We start from the raw sequence: 20111 nt of genomic DNA, 5'->3' as shown, positions 1-20111 counted from the left end.
TGATGCCCTGGCCAAAGCCTGGCATGGCACCCTAGTGGGTTCCGCTTACTCCTCCTATGCCAGAGGGGTTATGATCTGGATTGCCCCTACGGTCCCCTTCAGGCTTACTAGTACTAAATCAGACAATGAGGGGAGGATGGTTGCGGTTTGTGGCTCTATCGAGGGCAAAGATGTATGCCTGGTCAGTACTTACGCACCCAACCACGACGCAACTGTCTTCTTCCACTCCCTCTATACACGGCTCACGCCATATATGGACAGAATTATGATATGGGGAGGCGACCATAACTGTATCCTAGACCCCCTACTAGATAGATCCGACAATAAACACGATCGCCCCTCCCCCCCAGCCAAAATACTTTCCAAATTAGTCCAACAATTGCAACTCATTGATATTTGGAGGGACCAGCACCTCGAGCAACGTGAGTTTTCCTTCTATTCCCCACCACATGCCTTGCATACCAGGCTAGACTATGTTTTTCTTAGCCAAGCTCAACAGTCCGCATTTGTTGATGCGCACTATTTGCAGAGGCTATCCGACCACTCTCCCCTGTTGGTCACCTGGGAGGTGTTCCCGCCAAAACCCCCCATTCCCACGTGGAAATTGAGAGCCGAAGCTCTACTTGATACAGCGTTCAGGGAACGCATAAGGGATAGTACTGAAGAATATTGGCAGAACAATCTACTTAGCGTTAAATACATGAGTACCACCTGGGAGGCATACAAGGTAGTCATGAGGGGCGAGATGATTGCAGAAGTTGGGGGTGCCCAGAGATCCATCACAACCCTGTTAGAGCGGGCCGAGAGAGACCTGCGTGCCCTTGAGGGCAGGGCTGACTCATCCCCTGATCATTTACTAAGAATCACCGAACTTAGACAGACCTGCCTAACGCACTGGGAAGCCCTAGGTAAACTAAGTTACGCCAAACACACGGAAAGAATCCACGCCCTGGGGGACAAACCCGGGAAACTCTTGGCCTGGCTCTATAAAAGGGAAACCCCCAGGCCACCCATTTGCCACATACTCACAACTGACGGCACTGCCGTGCATACCCAACAGGAAATTAATTCGGTCTTCTCTAACTTCTATCGCAACTTGTACTCCAAGACCCCCCCTCTCTGACACAGGGATCGAAGACGCCCTTGACGTCATCAACTTGCCCAAATTAGACTCACAAATGGCTGAGACCCTTGAAGAGCCCGTCACTCCCGATGAGGTCAGGGTGGTAATTAGATTGCTACCAACTGGGAAAACCCCGGGCTCGGATGGCCTCCCCGGGGAGTTCTATAAGACCTACGAGGAAATGCTCACCCCTATATTGGCCCAGGTCTATAATGAGGCCTTTGAGCGTGGCGTCCTCCTGGACTCCCTGAGCGAGGCTGTGATAATACCCCTACTCAAACCAGGGAAGGACGGGGCAGATTGCGGCTCATACAGGCCCCTCTCCTTGCTAAACGTAGACTGTAAGATCCTCACAGCATTGCTCGCTAACAGACTACGCAGAGTGATCCCACTGTTGATTCATCAAGACCAAACTGGATATGTCCCCGGACGATCCATCACTGAGAACTTGCGTAGGTTACATCACGTTATTTTTAGTACCGAGGGAAGGCCTCAGAAACTTGCAGTGGCGTCCCTGGACGCCACCAAAGCTTTTGATTCCGTGAGGTGGGAATGGCTATATGCTACCATGACAAAGATGGGAATAGGACCTATATTTCTGAAATGGACCCAGCTGGTCTATGCCAACCCCACTGCAAGGGTACGCACCAACAGAACCTATTCCGCAAAGTGGTCCCTACACCGGGGCACCCGGCAGGGCTGCCCTCTGTCCCCCATGTTGTACATTATTGCCGCGGAGCCTGTAGCAGCCTACCTGAGACAGGAATATGGAGATGGGGCATTCAAATAAATGGAATGACTCACCTCGTCTCTATGTATGCCGATGACACTCTCTTGTACTTAAAAGACCCCGAACACCTCCTGCCCTACATCCTTGAAACCCTGGACTGCTTTCATAAGCACACCGGGATTCAGATTAATAAGAGTAAATCTTGCCTCTACCCCCTAGCTGCACTACACAGTGAAGAATATGGTTCTCGCCCCCCTCTGGACCTCGAATGGCAGCCGACATCTTTCAAATATTTGGGGATAACTATACATCGAAAACCCCGGCACGGAACATATCCTTAACACCGTTAAAGCCGAGGACTCCCTCTTAAAATCCATGGAATTTGGGGGGCGGCTCCCACTTTCAATGGCCGGGAGGGCGGGCCTCCTTAAGATGGTCGCCCTACCCCGCCTATTGCATAACTTCACTAACGTTCCCTTCAACATCCCCCCCTCGTTTTTTAAGGACCTCAACAAACTCTGTAGGGGCTTCCTTTGGCAGGGAGGCAGGCACAGGGTGGCATTGGAAACCCTCCAGAGACCATACGAGAGGGGCGGGCTGAAGATCCCCAATTTCGAACTCTACTTCCTTGCTAGCTAATTAAGACACATTGTGCGGTGGATGGCCGATGAATGCACAAAAGAGACTCGCCTCCTCCAGCCGGCCCTCCCCCAGCTGCTTCTTAGAGACTTGCTGTGGACTAGAAAGAATCCCCTCGAACATTGCCCTTACCTTGTCCAGTTGGGGATCCGACTCTGGAAAAGGGCCTGCAAGCTAGTTGGGTCCGTAGATCCGTACTCCCCACAGATCCCCATTGCAGCACTTATGACCAGTCATTCCTGGGGGCAACTCGAGACTCGTACACAATGGGAGCCCTTCGGGGTGGCTACACTGGGGGACTTGATCCAAGAACAGGTGGTTTTGGCCTTCCCGGATCTCTGCATTGCCACGGGCCTCCCGGCCGGGCAATTTCTGTTGCATAGAGTGGTCATACAGGCCCTAAATAGCAGATGGCCTGTCGCTGTCGACCAGACCGTGGAAAACAAATGCATCGAAAAGATACTAAACGCTGCTGAGGGGGGACATGAAACCTCACGTATCTCCGAGGCCCTTCTGTGGGGCTCCACCAAAGAAGACCTCAAATGCCGGAACAGATGGGAGACCGAACTAAGCCTTGTTTTTGAGGACAAAGACTGGGATGATATAACCCACTACCACAAAAAAATCTCCCGAAACGCCCGCTTACAGCTCATTCAACTGTATATTTTGAACAGAGCGTACCTCACCCCAGAAGCTATTTCAAGATTTACCGGTGCGAGCACCCAATTATGTCCCAAATGCAGTGAACCCAAGGTTGGTATGGCCCACATGTTCTGGGGATGCCCTGTGATTAGAGAGTTCTGGTCACAAGTGAAGGACAGAGTGGCCAGTGCTGACATTGATATTGAAGTGGAGGAACCCTCAGCATGTATCCTGGGCAGATATAGGCGCAACAGAGAGAATAAATCCCTGAATAACCTTAGAGACCTTATATATATTATGGCTAAAAGGCGCATAGCCATGGGGTGGAAAAGCCCTTGGGGCCCGCCTATGCCCCTGTGGTGGGGTGATCTTGCGAAGTGGATCACAGCTGAAACCGCAGCATGGGAGACGGCGATCCAAGTGCAGAGACTTGATTCTAGCGAGGAGCTACACCGTTGGGTGGCCTTAACAACACCCCTGCTCCTTCCTGAGTTGCAGGAAGGTGAGCCAAATGGGGAAGGCGACCCAGGCCCTGGCACGGACTCATAAGAAACAGTGAACTGACCGTGGTCTTGGAGGGGAAGGGGAGGGATCGGTGGAGGGGATTAGGGGACATTACTTTTGATACGCCTGATATATTTCCATTGATGCTTTTTTGTTATCTCATGTTATGAAACTAATAAAATATATTTAAAAAAAAAGTTTGCATTTCACTAGGGATGCCAAGTTTTGGACCAATAAGAGTAGCAAGGTATTGTAATCTAAACATGAGATACCAATACCGAAATATCGCTGATGGAAATTTAACTATATATAATCTTAGATCAGTTGAAGGTAGATAGAAAAGTTCCTTGCCAGAATAGAATTTAATTCTACCCAGATCTCGCAGATCCATCGCTCTGTCCCAATTTTTGATTTTCTGTTTCAAAATGCCATCCGGCTCTAAGCCATTCAGATCCACAACAAGTTCTTGCATCGCCTCTTATGTTTTTTTCGGATAGGGGTTGGATTCCTTTGAGAGTAGCGCCATTAGATAGAACCCAATAGAAGATTTACCTGCGCGCTCCTAATTGCTTAGTAGAGAAAGGCGCCTCTTCATGTACTGTGACCACCAAAAGGTCAATCCCAGTTCCAATGTAATGACACTAATCGGAACTGAGATCAGGAGCCGCATAGCTCGTTTCAGAATTTTAGACTCTAGGACATCAGAAAATGTCTGATTGCTAATATTCAACAATTCACAATCATACAGAAAGATATGTGACTCCATGGCTTCAATAAATGGAATTAAAGACTCTCTGAATTGGAGTATTGTTTAGTTTCCATGTGGATTTGGTGGTTTTTCTGCATGTTCTACTAGCAATTACATAAGATTTCCTAGAATTAATCTGCAAGTGATTTGCAGTCAAATACTTTTCCACACCTGCATGCTGCCACAGTAATCCCGTTGGTGTGTAATCCATTAAAGGTAGATCATCAGCGTAAGAAAGGCTACTCACTTTCAGACCCGGCCACATGGGAACATAACCCCCCCCCACTCCCTGCTTTTAGCCCAAAGATCAGCTAAGTACAAGTTAAATAGGATTGGGGCTAGCACGCACCCTTGGTGTACTCCCCTATTCAGGTAGATATTTCTCGATAGTTCACCCAGCGTGTTTATTCTAACCTTGGTAGAATTATTAGAATATAGCAGTTGGATCAAGCGAACTAAGCCCGGTTCTATTCCCCAGCTAGACAATTTGGACCATTGCATATAGATGTTAACGTTATCAAAGGCTGAGGATAGATCTATTGTTGCCACAAAGAGTGATCGGCCCGACACAGGCCCAGTATCAGACAAACAGGCAACCAGAGCCAGTCCACTCACTACCGTGCCACTACCTCTACTACATCCCGTTTGTAGAGGGTTTAGGAAATTGACCCCCTCAGCCCACACAATTAACTCCCTAAGCAATAATCTAGCAAACATGTTTGATGTTGTATCAATAAGTGAGATAGGTCAGTTACTGGAAGGATCTTCTCTGTTACCCTTTTTAAAAATTGCGCCAAGTATCGAAGAGGTCCAAGAATTCAGGCAGATGGAGTCCCTAACAATGTGGTTAAACAGATAGTAGAGAATGTCAGCCCAGAGTACAGGGTGGTTCTTAATAATACCATGTGTCACCCCGTCAGGACCAGACGTTCTTGCATTGTTTATTTTATTAATAATGAGCTCAATGTCTAATCGGTCAAAAGAGAGGGACCAGGACGGCGAATTGGTAGCAATAGTGCTCAAGGCACTCCCAGTGCTACACTTTGCCTCATATTTATCATTAATGTAATCTACCCAAACATCTTTCGAAACTCCAGAGGATTGGAAGTAAGACTGATTATTGCTTTTATTTTTCAATGTCCACCAATAGCATGCATATCCTGGCTAACAATTCGACTCCGTATATCTTGATTTTTCACGCTATATTTTTGGTGTGGATATGATCTGCACCAATTTCTGTACTGTTGTTTCACCACCCTTTTCCCTTTTTCCTTCTCCTCCGAGGTCTTAACCGGACATTTAATTACATTCCTGACTTGAAATGGTATGTTTAACATTCTTACTTGGATAGGAATCTGTCAAAGTGAAGTGAATTCCCAGTTCAGGAAGGTGTCTAGACCACTGGCCTCCTGGGGATATGAAGCCGGCGCTGGACATGTTCGCCATCCCCATAAGACTCCTCCAGAAAGTCCCTTTCTTGCTTTGAGACCAAAAGTTCCAAACCAAATGCTCTTTGCCATAGATTTCTTACATTTTTGATATGAAGAATTTTAAGGGGAAAGGATGTCATGATCCTCACCCAAGCAGTAGAGACACATCTTGTGCAGATCTGATGCCAATTCTGTCGGCTGCAATCCGTGTAAGGCTTGAAACACGACGCATTTGTTGGATTATGTATGACGACGAAGAAAAATGTAGAAAAGAAATCAAAGAGCCTGTTCCCGAAGGACAGTGTGTGCAGAAAAAAGCAACTGAGGTCACAGGGTGCAGCATCTCAACATGTACTGGCCCTGACATCATGTCCGGTCCGGTGCGGGGGTGCCGACACAGTCGCACTGAATCCGCTATTGGCAGAAAGGTTTATGAAGAAGGGTTACGCTGTGAATACAATATCATAGATGAGGAATCTGTGGGAGGAAAACATTTGAAATATATTTATTCTTTTTAGTAGTGGTAGGGTCAGCACTTTGGTCAGAGTAAGTTTTTGGGGCAGAGGACTGGCCTAGGTTTTGTAAGACTTCTAGACAAGCACCATTTATTATTTTCCTTTTTAGATAGGGCACTGTCCCACCATAGGGAAATGATAGGCCTTTTTCATCTTTTTTTAAATACACATCCATTGGTAACATGACCTCTTGTCCGCCTCCTGAGTCAGATTCACCACAAATGGTGTCAGGATTGGGATCCAGACAACCTGATTCAAGGTTGGGACACATTTTAGTAAGGCGTCTTAACCCAACCGCGTAACTGCCAGAAGAGGCCACAGGTCAATCTATTGCTTATAACCTCTTTAGTACACAAGACATTGACATTCCCAGTAGATAGGGAAGGCCGATTCCTATAGGTCTCAGCACATCACCTTCACCTGGTAGCTACCTCAGGCTAGCCACAAAGTCGGTATTTGCCTGGAAATATTTCCTAGATGTTGCAGTGGGCGTCATAGATCCAGACTATGTCATAGATCCAGACTACTGAGAAGAAATTCAAGTAGTGCTGCCCAGAGCTACACAGTAAAAAAAGGGGAATCCAAGGCACATAGGATCTTAGAGAAGACCTTTGCTCCTATTATATATGGGTTCACTAGGGTTTGGAGAAGCCTATACAAAAATGATGTGGGGGACGATATACATACTCTAGCTGATCTAACATTTGCACACAGTAATGACCAGAATCTGATAAATGCCTTTGAAAGAGCTGTCTTTGAAAGTCAGGACCTGCAACAGAGTGGACCCTTCTTTTTTTACCAAAAAGGGCCTAGTATACAGAAGGTGTAGTGAAAGAGAAGGTACCCAGGTCGCCCAATTGGTTATTCCTAGATGCCACTGCAGAGTGGTCATGGAACTGGCTCATTCACATCTAATGGATGGACACCAAGCATAACAAAAAACACAAGATTAAGTGCTCAAAATAATGTAATGCGAGATTTTCCAGAAAATATCTAGTAGCCCTGTACCAAAAGCTCGTTTACAACCCCTACCCATTATTAAAGTGCCATTTTCCAGGATTACCATGGATATAGTGGGACCCCTCGAACCATCCAAGTTGGGCAAAAGTATATACTTGTAATTTTGGACTATGCTACCCGCTATCCAGAGGCTTTTCCTATAAGAAATAACAACACTTACTTGAGCATCTCATTCCTTTCCTGTCCCATGTGGGCTTCCCAAAGTAAATCCTAACCAACTGGGGGACAATCTTCATATCCCATCTTATGCAGCAGGTGAAGGAAATACTTAATATCAAAACCCTGAGGTCATCCGTTTGTCAGGCGGGCGGGAGGAAAGGACAGTGAACAAAACATGAGCCCCCAGGCTGAAACGAAAAAAGGACAGATATCAATATATAGCAGGAATGTAATGTATGAGTCTCAAACCATGACAGTGTATACACCAAACTAGGGCAACAAGGAACCAGTTGAAAAATCTAGCTGGTGACTGAATTAGTTTCCCCCCTAATCACTGAGTCCATAGCTCAGAAAACCTGCACGAACGACACAAGGCACAACAAAAAACAAAAAGAACGCAAGGAGCTAACCCACCGGTGCGAGGACATAACTAAACAGGGCAGAGCAAGGAAAAGGAAGTTCAATCTAAGGCAAAAGGTAGAACAGTATCCAGAAGGAATCCACAAGCAGGCAGAAGTCAAACACGTTACAGGCTGAAACAAAAACATACAGAATCCAAAGGCAGTCCAAAAAACAAGCTGAGTCAGAGAACGAGGATTCCAAGATCTTGTAAGGAGCAGGGAACAAACAGGAGGGCTCAGGAATGGAAGAAGAGTAACGAGGGACAAGGAGCAGCAAGGACAAGAAGAATAGAGTTTAACAGCAGCAGGTACTTGCAGGGGCTCAAACTTGAGCTTTAAGGAGCGCTGAAACGTCTTCCTGGTATGCTCTTATTAAAGTTGCGATATCTGATGTAGCCGCTACCAGTCACCGAACTCTGATCGGGACACCGGGACACGTAGTCTCTCCAGTCCCGAAGCCTCCAAGGCAGGATGCTGCAGCGCTGTGGGGTGCCACGTGAGCGTGGTCCTGACACCGTTTCCCAGACGGATGGGTTGTTGGAACACTTTAATCAGATCTTAAAACACATCTTACGCATGTTGGTGGAGACAGATTGGAAGAATTGGGAATGGATACTGTGGGTCCTTTTTGCAGTCAGAAAAACTCCCCAATTCTCCTTGGGGTATTTTCCATTTGAGCTCTTGTACAGTTGGGAACCCCAACACGTAAGTACTTGTCATGTTAATGTAGACTTGGGAGGTGAGGGAGGAAGCTTCACTACCTATATCCCAAACAGCCAACAAACTGTAGTCCCAAATGAAGACAGTAAGGTAAATTGTTCAGTTATCTTTAAAGAGCCCAAGAACCTCAGAAAAATACCTACGATCAACAGGCTGTAGCTAGGTCTTTTTCGGTCCGGGACCAGGTATTGGTTCTCTTGACTACCTCAGTGAATAAGATGGTTTCGAGGTGGCATGGCCCCTATAAACCCTTGGAAAACGTGACCACTCTCTGGTCTCCCAGCCGGATAGAAAGCAAGAGGCGCAAATCTATCATGTGACTTTATTTAAGATTTGTCAGGCAGACCCTGTTAAACAAAATACCTTCACAATGGCCACCCTCTTGGTAGAACCCGAAAATAAACTCTACCTGATCCTGGAACACCTTGCAAAATACAAAAGGGACCTCCAAGATGTATTGAACCAATTCCCTGAGGTCTTTCTCAGAAGAACCAGGGCAAGCCAAAAATGTATTTCACTGCATTCAAACCCCTCGTAGGAAAACAGTAAATCTTAAGCCCTACCGAATACCTGAGGTTTGCAGGAGGGTTATAGAGGAAGAAATAACAAAGATGTTGCAGTTGGGAGTCATAGAACTCTCTGGAAGCCTGCCTGTGGTCTTCCCAGATTGTCCTCGTCGCCAAACCTGATGGTTCTTGATGATTCTGCAACGCTTTCAGGAGACTGAATACCACCTCTGTCTTCAATAACTATCCGATGCCCAGAATCGACAAGTTAATTGAAAGACTGGGGAACGTCAAGTACATCACCACATTGGATCTAACCAAGGGTTATTTGCAGGTACCATTGATCCCTTCCGATAAAGAGGAAACTGCATTTTCCACCATTCCGCGTTTGTTTCAATTCAATGTGCTCCCTTTTGGCCTTCATGGGGCCCTGACTACCTTCCAGAGGCTTCTGTGTAAAGTGCTAATACCTTATTCTGCATTCATGGGGGCTTACTTAGATGACACATTGATCCATAGTAGTAGTTTGGAAGAACATCTGCACAACCTCTATGAGATCACCAGGGCGTAACAGAAGGTGGGACTCCGCACCAACCCAAAGAAATGTCATCTAGTCCCGAATGCAGTGAACTATCTAGGCTATTTTGTAGGAAATGGTCTCATAAAACCCCAAATAGAAAAAGTGAAGCCAGTGGCTTGAACACCTTCACCCAAAACAAAAAGAGCTCAGAGCTTTTTTTAGAATTTGCGGGCTACTACCACAGATTCATTCCAAATGTTCCAACCATTGTGGCTAATCCGACAGACAAGCTCATAAATGCACAACCAGTAACTTGCCTGGACCCGCCAAATTGGCTTGAAAAAGATTCTTTATGATGAGCCTATCCTAAAAAGGCCAGATTTCAATAGAGAGTTCATCCTGCAAACCAACACCTGCAAGGTAGCTCTGGGAGCGTACTGTCACAGTTGCATGATGGCCAAGTACATCCGGACCTGTACACCAGCAGAAAACTCTTCGCCCAAGAACAAGCCTATGCAACTGGAACATGGAGGCTCTTGCTATCAAATGGGCTGTCACCAGTTTAAGATATTATTAATAGGGAGAAACATTTGCATAATCTCTGATCATTCCCCCCCTAAGCGGAATGCATTTAAGGAAAGGCACCAATGCCAGGTAATGACATGGTTCCTAGATCTACAACCCTTTTGCTTCACAAAAGTACACCAACAAAGAAGGAACAAGTTAACAGACTTCCTCATTCGCTTTCCCTTGGGTCGACCGAGGAGAGGTCCAAACCAACGAAAGGGGTATGTGACGAATCCAGGGAATTTGTCCTTTCTCCCCAAGGGGGAGTGTGAGAAACCAGGTGGTGTCTCACTTACCAGTCCTCAGGGATCTGTCACCCAGGTGGACGGGGCATGGCCATTGCTATTGGATCCAGACCCCAGGGGTGGACTAGTGCAGGAGGATCACCTGAATGGGGGATCCTTGGGGAGCGGGTTTGGGACACCTAATGGCGAGACACAGAGTTCTCCTCCCTTTAAAACCGTTACTTCCTCGTTCCCGATCAAGTACATGAGTTTTATAGCTCCCTCCCCTTCCCTGCGCGAACACATATACATTCCTTTTACACACTGGGGAAAGACAGACTTGAACATGTCCTGGTGCCGTGGTCAGGCAGAGTGAGACAATTACCTGTAACAACTCACACCTGAATCCCCTTTACCTTCCCTACCTGGATAAAAGGTAGAGCACAGGAACACACTTCGAGCAAGGCAAGAAAAGAGACATAGCGCATGAAGGAGCCGCCTATTCCAGACCGCAGGTGAATCGCGAAAGCCAGATGGAAAGTTGCGGAACGAAACCAAGGAAGGAGAAGCCCTTGGGCCGTTTGACAAGTAATCGCTGGGCTTGAAAACTTAGAAGCAGCACGTTAGGCGTAGAAGGGAGGCCAGAGAATCCTGTAACGTGTGTCCGAGATACCAGTGGCCCTCCTGCCTGACTAGTCGAGTTGTGTGAAAAGTGCAGTCGCCATGGTATCGCCCTTGACTCCATGTTCAAAGCCACGAGCCGAACCTTGTAAACAGCCGGTGTGTTGAAGGCAACTGCGTGAAACCGGGCTGCTTATGAACGAAGGTTACAGGCAGCAACAAAGTGTCCTATGAAGTCGAATGGAAAAGGTGTTTGATGAAAGATGTGAATAAAAAGGGAAAGCCGATAATTGTTTTCTGAACTTTGAGAAGTAGAATGCACAATTCTAAGTAGCAGAGCGGTCTGACACCACGTGCGTGCCCAATCGAAAGTTATCTGCCTGAATGTATCCCGCTAACAGAACTTATGAAATGTAAATATGATTTCTGAGGACGAGAATCTAAGTGGTCCTGTGAGGATTTAAGTAAATTCCTTTGCACAATCAAAAGTCTTTGGTTTGCAGTGAATTGTGGAAGAAAAATGGGAGTCTGAGCGCAACGAAGCGGGACTCACAGTGAAAGGCAAAAATGGTGTGAACTGAGAACAGAACTATAATGAGACCAGAGACGGAAAGAGGCAGGTGGTAAATTGTGAAGTCAAAAGGGAGTCTGAGCCCGGTCAAGAGTGACTCAAAGTGGAAGTAAAGACTTGTGTTGCTTTAAATATAAACTTCTGAGGAAAGGAACTTTGAACAATCTTTGTTGAACTTTTGTCTTGCGAGGGAGAAGCCTTCCTTGTTTGCGCAAGAGGCTTTTGGTTGCAGAGAGCTGATATATGAATTGGAACCGTGCCTTTGTGCTTAGCCAAACTGAAGTGTGTTGCAAACCCAAGTGTGCCACCTTGTCCTGTGGTGAAAACGTGGGGAAGGGGAACCAACTATCCAGTCATCCTGAAATATTGTTTCATGACACACTTTTTCTTATCTACATTATTTCCCAGACTGTCTATTGTTTAGAAGTAGGGATTGGCAATATGTTTTTTTAGTATAGACCCTTTCAATTTGACGAAGACACTACTAGGACTGCGTTATCTTTGTTTTGATGGCCGTAGCTTGCTCCCATCCTTAGATTTAGGTTAAGATGGGCGTTTTTCCAACTCCCTTGAAGTTCAAAAAACACCCTTGAATTGTGAGCACTTGGTGTCTGTCTTCACCGTTTGATACCATGCCTTCCATACAGGCAGCCAGAAAGGGATTTTATTCATCCTCCCTCACAAGACAAATCCATGTATTTGCTGGTTATATGGGGATTGACCATTGTAATTGTATGCACGACCCTGCAGAAATGGCTGGTGTTGTTTCTTAACAGACCTTTATGGTGAGAAACACATGTTCTCCAATCTAGTTTCAGCTTGAAATATAAGTGCGCTGCTGGATTGATGTCAGGGGAAGAGAAGTCCTCTACAGTGGACCACCAGAGGGGACCAACTCATCGAAGGTGGTGTCAGAAAGCAACTCGATGCAGCAGGCATCAGCTGCAGAGCAGCTGAAGAGATGCAGAACGCTGCTCCTCCAGGATGGACTTGAGCCGAGTGGGCTCGACCAAATGGCTTCAGAAATGCTGTCTAAGCCAGACACAGGCGACCGGCGCCCACAACACTGATGAACCAGCAAATGGCAGCGTGACGAAGAAGTAAACGCAACAAACTTACCGTGGGGAACACGATAAAGAGGCCAAAACGCGGTTCAGTGACTGCCGAAAAAAACGCCTGCTCTGAGGAACGCCCCCGAAGAGAGAAGCTATGTGGTTGTTCACACGAGCAGGGAGGAAGGATGAGAGGATCGGCAATACGCCATAGCAGGGTGGAAGACCCCCAAAAGCCATAGAGTGGGGGAGAGACAAACAGCCCCAAGAAGAAGAGAGAAGTACCGAAACCCATGGTCGGATGAAGAAACCACACGGCAAGGTAAAATATCAGTGAGGCCCCAAAAAGGGGAAAGCCGAAACCCCACGACGGGGTAGAAAATGAAAATGCCCTTAGCAGTGTGAAAGCACAACCACCCTAAGAAGGGGCAAAAGAAATAGTCCTCCAAAGTGGACGGAGTGTGTCTGGATCCCACGATGTGGTGAAGAGAATAGCCCTCCCACACCACAGGAAAGGGTGAGCCACAATCCATGGCAAATTAATCACAAGCGGATTGACATAATCAAGGACAGTTGTGTTGTGCCTTAAAATGAGGAAGGATTAAAAGATATTGAATTTTTCTACTTTGAACTGTACAACCAAGCGCAAGGCCTGAGAACATCCAGAGAGACTTTTGGGTGGGGTAAGAAGCCATTACCAACATTAAGGAGGGAAACCTTTTGAGACCTATCCTTTTCGGGTATAGGTTTATCCTTTTTAGTAGCGGTAGGGTCAGCAATTAGGTTAGACTTGGCTTTTAGGACATAGGACTGGCTTAGGTTTGTTAAGACTTGTGGAGAAGCGCCATGTATTTTTTTTTCCTTTTTAGATAGGGTATAGTTCTACTTTAGGGATAGGGACAGAATATGCCTTTTTCATCTTTTACTTTAATAAACCTCCATTACTAAAATGTCCTCTTGTCCGCCTCCCGAGACAGATACACCACAGGTTTTACAAACAGAATAGAAACAATATAAGCTATCTAACAGAAACACCCAGCCCACTGCCCTATCTTGACACTTGCATTAAATTACTTTATATGTTTTGAGAAAATGTTGGATTTTATTGTGTCAGTTGTTCACACACGTTCGTTTGGTTGACATTGGTTGTCACTTGTTTTGACATACATCCTAGTGTGTACGTTGTTCCAATACAAATCATGAAGCTACATGCTTAGGATTTTTAAGGCACTGTATGCCACACAAGTGACAACCAATGTCAACCAAATGAACGTGTGTGAACAACTGACAATAAAATCCAATATTTTCTCAAAACCTATAAGGGTTTCAATATTATTGAAGAAGAACCTAACATACTGTCAATTAAAAACGGACCATTACCCGGTCCAGTGCCAACGTACAAGAGGCTTCCAATCCCAGCAAAAAACATATACTTAAAACTTAGACTGCAGGCGCTCTGTCCAATTGGAAACGCACATACAGGCAGCCGGTGATAACCAGTCAACTATAAATCAAGCAACAACACAGACTAACAACCTAGCGCAGAGATCCACAGTTCCTACAAGCTCCAGCCACACCTCATAAAATATTGCATTAAATGACAATATGGTCCACAGTACACGATTAATAGATATGCCCATGCCTACTTTCCGCCTTTCCAACTTGTGTGAACACAAGAACATGCCTTTCCTGATCCCAATATTGTCATGCACCAGCTTTGTAGCTACTCAACAGTTGTGCAAGTAAGTCAAGGAACCAGGCCATGAGCCTGCAAGCCAGACAACTTTGCAATTTTAAAGAAATGGCTATATTATTATTCTAAGCAACCCGTTGTCATTCTAAATATAAGAATGTTAGGATAAAGGATGTTCTGGAAATGCCACATAAGGTAAAAATAGGTTTCTCTGCTGTATAAGCACATATCTTGAGTTCTTACCGTAGAAGAGCCGCTGCGCATGCTACCCCTCTTGGCCGTCTGCCGATGAATCTGCACCAAATTATCAATATCTTCCTCTTCATCCTGGACAAGAGAACACAAAGCATGTTAGAGGACGAAAAATACTACATTGCATTCCAAGCCATGTTTTCACTTTTCCTCTCCATGGACCAAAATACAATGGGGAAAAGAATTCAGGAATGAGGAATGCAAAATCTCGGTTCCCATGTTGAAAAAAATGCAAGCATTGTATTTAAAATTATGTACCCATCTAAGCTTGCAATAACATTTCAAAATGACATCCTGAACAGAAACTGACAAACAAGCAGCACTAAAACAGACATAAGTAAAATAAATAAGTTTTGAAAACTAAAGTCTATTTCACTACAGGGAAATGTTGTGTTCAGGCAAACTAAGTGTTGTTTGTATTTGGTTGTGCAAGATTGTTTGTGATGACAACACTGGTGTATGTCCATCATCTCAGCAAAGAGGGAAAGCACAAAATGGTCATGAAGCCTCGCCTTCGTGAGCACTTCTAGTGCACAGTAGGGCAAAGTGAGAAAAGCTATCAGCACAGGCTAACTGAGGTTCTAATTATTCAATAGAGTGACTCCTCTAAGCACAGCGTATGTATTTTAACATCCGAGGTGGTGTCAAGTAGCACAGGACTCTGTTGGATATGTAGGGACTTGGAACTCGACATTTACAGCTCTGACCAGGTGTGATGCATGTTGTACACGTGGCATTTTTTAATTCATCTAACGTAACTTGTTATATGCTAACAAGTGGCCCAGTAATGCACTCCCATAGGGATGAAACGATCCCAAACTTCAATTCTACACGTGCAATGAGGTAGGTCGAGATGTTCGGGTTATCTCATGTCACGTGTTAATTTTGCTGTTTCTAAATTCAAAAGTTCAGAAATTCATAGTCAGTGTGACGCTAACAAAAAAAGTGTAAAAAAAAAATAAAAAAATAAGTGTAGTCAATTTTTAGCAAAGTACTCAGTCCTGGAAGCTTTCAATCAAATAACAATTCATACCATAATGTATTTCTTTTATAATTATAATTAGGAAGACAAAATTCATAAAGGAAATCATAATTCATCAAGTACAATGGTGCAAAAGTCCATATGTATGTACAACAATTATGCATGTACGGGAAGGTGTTTACATGAGTTGGTCACATCAAAGCCATAGGTTGCGTTATAAATCCCACACAACTATAAAGTAAGCATCAACAACATTCTGTTGCATGTGCGTTTGCCATTTACATCTAATAGGCTCCTCTGATGGTGTGCTAATTGCTGATGCGTTTCAGATTTTTCATGAATCCTTTTTCAAGGCTTGGGTGCCTACTATTCTTAATGGTGCGTATCTAATTGCTTGCCTGGATGTGTACCTGCAAGGTAACACACCGAGGCTCAATGTGGCGACAATAATGGTTAACAAGTAAGAAACATATGGAACAAATGTGAAGAACTGACCTTAAAAGTCTTCTTTATCGATATATGTAATGCAGTCAGTATAGGCGATAAAAATACAATTGTTGTAAAGACCGCTATAATTTCAGTCATGAACAGTCAGGCCAGGCGGCATGAGCGTGTAGAGTAAGAGATTAGATGAGCCCGATCGTTGTGATCTGGGAACAGAGAGAGAGGGAGATGATGAACTCAGTATGGGGTGCTGAGAGTTAGGGCCAGTTGTGCCCTGTATGTTAAAAAGCAGAACAGTGCCACGGGAGACTGCACGTAATTCGTAATTTATTCAAATGGTAGTCACACGATCTCACTGCTACGTGTAGCCAGAAAGGGTCTACATGCCTCTCGCGTCAGCACATGGCGTTGCGTAAAGCATATTGTTTGTGAGCAGAACTAAAGTGATATCGGGTGCAAAACTCGCCTCTAGTTTCGAGTATCCAGAGGACAGCCGGTGCTCGCCAGCTCATTTCACCATGCTGCTGATTGTCCTATGTGCGCACCGGGAGATCGCCGGTTCGTCTATGGGCTGCTAACAGTTATTCGTCATAGGCTTCTCTGATCATGGTTCATCTTTCCTTCCAGGTATGGATAAAATCCTCCTTGATAACCTAGGTTGTTGGTTGTCTGGAGATTGGCATTGTGCCCCGCTGGGCCTTGAACCTGTGTACAGCCGCTAACCACAGCGTCTGCTGCTTGCGCAGGCAAGTGGAGTTATGTGGCCGGTGATTATTCCCCGATTGGGTAAGCCAGTGTCTATTGTGCGATTCGGCGTGCCTCCGTGCAGCGCGGTGACCCCATCGATGCGCGGAGAGCTCCTCTATTACTGGAGTCTCCCAGCAGCAATGATCCCTGTACACCTGGCCTCCTTGTGCTGTCTTGCCAGGGGTAGCCCCTTAATTTCCTCAGTCTTCACTATTGTCTATTTTAGGAGGTGTTGCTGGGAGCTACAGGCCCAGTTCAGTATCAGTGGGGGGTTGTCCTTCCCCTAATTAAGGCCCTTCAATTGTTTGTTTTATTCCAGTATTCTAAGTCCAGGTACAATGAGTGGGTGAGCGTTTCAACAAGCAGTGCCGCTCTCACTCTGCTGGAACTGCGTCCACTCTAGCCAGTATGCATAGCTTGTTCCCGTTGCCCGCCCCCCTTCTGGTGCAGTTCTTTGTTCCTCAGGGCACCCTAGCTGTTCACCGTAGTAGATTCCCCCAGCAGCGTAAGTACTCACGTTTCAGCGCCTCCCGTGTTGGGGTCCGCTATTTATGTTGTGTTGTGGCGTTGACTCGCCCCTTGGTAGCCTCGGTAGCCTGCGTTTGTCTGCTCCGTGTCCTTGGTTTCCCCTGGTTGTGTATGCACCGTTATTTCGCAGCACCCTTCTTTTCGCTCTGCCAGCCTCTCACCTCACATCAGCTTCTCCAGTCACTTTGTCTGCGGTGTGACATTGTTCACTTTAGGGGCAGCACACCCCCCTCTCTTAGTCGCTGTTTTACTCTGCAACACGTTTAACTCCCTTGTTGCTCTTCTGGCGCTGGACTGTAATCCGCATCGAGTGTCGGCTTCGCACCCTTCGTCGGCACCTCAGTGTGTCCCGTTCTCCTTGTGCGACTTTTTAGTGTTGTCAGAGTTTGCGGTTACTGGATCCCACCTCTGGGGTCCACTGCCTCGTTGTTAGTTGGTTTTTTTTGGGGCGCTTACCAGGGCGTATCTGCACCTGCTGGAAATGGCTCATTTCCAACTCCCATTGGGCGGCGAGTTCCGTTCATACCAAAGCCCCCCTGTTCCACAGGTCTGTCCCGTGTGGCTGTTACCGCAACCCGACTTGGCACACTGTCGGTCACCGCTGGGTGCGTTGATCCGCCATATCTTGGCCAGCTCCTCCAGCCGCAATGGTGAGGTTAACTCCTCGCCTTGTCTCGTCAGTCCCGCTTGCCGGCTACCTGTTATGCAGTGTCTTTGGCGGCCTCTCTTTTCATCAGTGGGTTGTCTGCTCAGGTTAATTACAGCTCAGGTCATGGGCAGCCCACGCCCCCCTCTGAAAAATCCTGATATAGCCAATCACCAATACACAGATAATATTCATTAGAACATGAGAGTAAAAAGCCCACAGGACATCAGTCATCTTCACATTACCCATCCTCATCCAGTCCTGGATGTCGACTGCTTACCTCAAACTTAACCGATCCAAGACCGAATTCATCCTCATCAGTCCCCCGCTAAACAATTTGTCCAACAATGTCCCAATGATATGCGCCTAGAAGGATTTGTTCTGCAACTCTGGGTTTCAACAAAATTCTTAGGCTTCACCATTTACAGAAGCCAGTGCTTCCAGAAACATGTAGCCAAGACGGGGGCCTGGCTCCAAATCTCCACCCTTCCAAAATCAAACCCTTCATCCCGCTGCAGGATTTCTGGACCGTAGTCCAGGGCCTTGTGGTCATGCACATACATGGGGGAAATGCCCTAATTTTAGGGTTCCTCGCTGCTCACTTGGCTCCCATAAAGAAAAACAGTCCACTATGCCACAGAACATTTTATTACAGAGCACAAATTCGACCAAATCACCCCATCAGATGAAAACTGCACTGTCTTCCACTACAAGCCAGGATACTGTTCAGGACTGCAAGTATCATCTACAAAGCAGTCATCAGTAGCACACCAGCGTAACACATACATGGTGGCACATGCTACTCAAGCAGCAAATCAACTGTCTCGAATCGCCTCCTCCACAAAGAGGACACGCAAACAGTCCTCTTGTCACGCACCCACCCTCTGGAGCTCTATCCTGGTATCTGCTTGAAATGCTCCCACAATCCTTCAGTTTCGCAAATCTCTCAAAATGTGGCTTTTTCCACACCACCTAAGGATGAATCCCAATGTATGCACATACTGGCACACAGACTGCAACTCACACTACTGTGCTAGGATGTACGTGATTTGTCTGTGGCAGAATTCTTCTGGCGGAATTGACCCTGGTCAATTTCCCCGCTAATACAATTTTGCTGCGGCCAAATCCGGCAATACTTTGATCCACCGCCCCCCAATATACCCCTCCCACTTATCTTTTGCTTCTCCTCTTCCTTCTGACCCGGCAGCTTCAGTTCCAACCCTCTTACGCGGGTCGGATCTGACACTGCAGGGCCACTTTTCTCTTTTTTTTTTTCATCCCCACCTCCAGTCCTAACCCCCATGGGAATCTCTGCCGAACATGGGGAGTGGGGGACACCCCTGCAATCCCCGCTATAAATGTCTGGTATTGATTACCACATTTGTTCGAATTTAATCGATCAAATGGCACTGGCCGAATTTGGCCAGATTTACCATACGATCAATTAAATTCGAACAAATTATGTAATACCCTGTGCTATGGTAAAAAAAAGGACAGCCCAACCGCTGACTACTCAATCCTTGTACAGCGCTCTGCTGCTCTCGACCTAGGTCAATGTTTTAAATAATAAAATAAAAAAAGGTCTTCCTTGCATTGATGGCAGTACACTGGAATGTAGGATGAACTTCTGCATACAAATGTCTTACCAGCTTATGATGGTAGTACAAGATAGTAAAAGGCTTGTCCTGGGCATATACAGATGCATCAGGCATACATGCTGGGGCATGGGAATGTGGGAACGCACTTAATGAAAACCTGAAGCTGATTACTGTCGACCCACTGAAGTGGCTTTCGGTGAGTACTGGAAAATTGTAGACTCACCACTGAATTGGGTAAGTCTGATCCGCTCAAATAAAAATACAGATGCAACGCTGTTGCTAAACCGTAGGAATTCATTTAGTGTACACCAATGTGCCTTTGATCATACAAAATGGGGAAGATTTTTACGTCGTTTAGAGTTTATGCTCGAAGCCTAATGCTGAAAACAGAAAATAATGCGTACATTTAACAGTCGCTAGTTTCATAAGTGAGGCGCTTCACCTAAGCGATGCAAAATAGATTGTGGATGCAGTGTTTTGAGGCATTAAAATTAGTGCAATATAAAATCTGTATGCAATTGTTGAACAT

General features: G+C 45.9%; 1 protein-coding gene across 4 annotated transcripts in view; it reads right to left on the bottom strand.

Annotated features, from left to right (window-relative positions):
- The window catches only part of SYTL4 (synaptotagmin like 4), a 1339985-nt gene that overhangs the window by 348417 nt on the left and 971457 nt on the right, over positions 1–20111 (bottom strand). For all 4 annotated transcript variants that reach the window (XM_069612955.1, XM_069612954.1, XM_069612953.1 and 1 more), the window contains one exon: positions 14629–14712. In XM_069612955.1, coding sequence (XP_069469056.1) covers positions 14629–14712 — 84 coding nt within the window. The remainder of the gene's footprint in view (positions 1–14628; positions 14713–20111) is intronic.

Source organism: Ambystoma mexicanum, chromosome 5p (genome assembly GCF_040938575.1).
Source record: "Ambystoma mexicanum isolate Mex_15411 chromosome 5p, UKY_AmexF1_1, whole genome shotgun sequence".
In the NCBI taxonomy this organism is placed as follows: Eukaryota; Metazoa; Chordata; class Amphibia; order Caudata; family Ambystomatidae; genus Ambystoma; species Ambystoma mexicanum.
The sequence above is the reverse complement of the archived record's forward strand: the minus strand, read 5'-3'. Positions and strand labels throughout refer to the sequence as shown.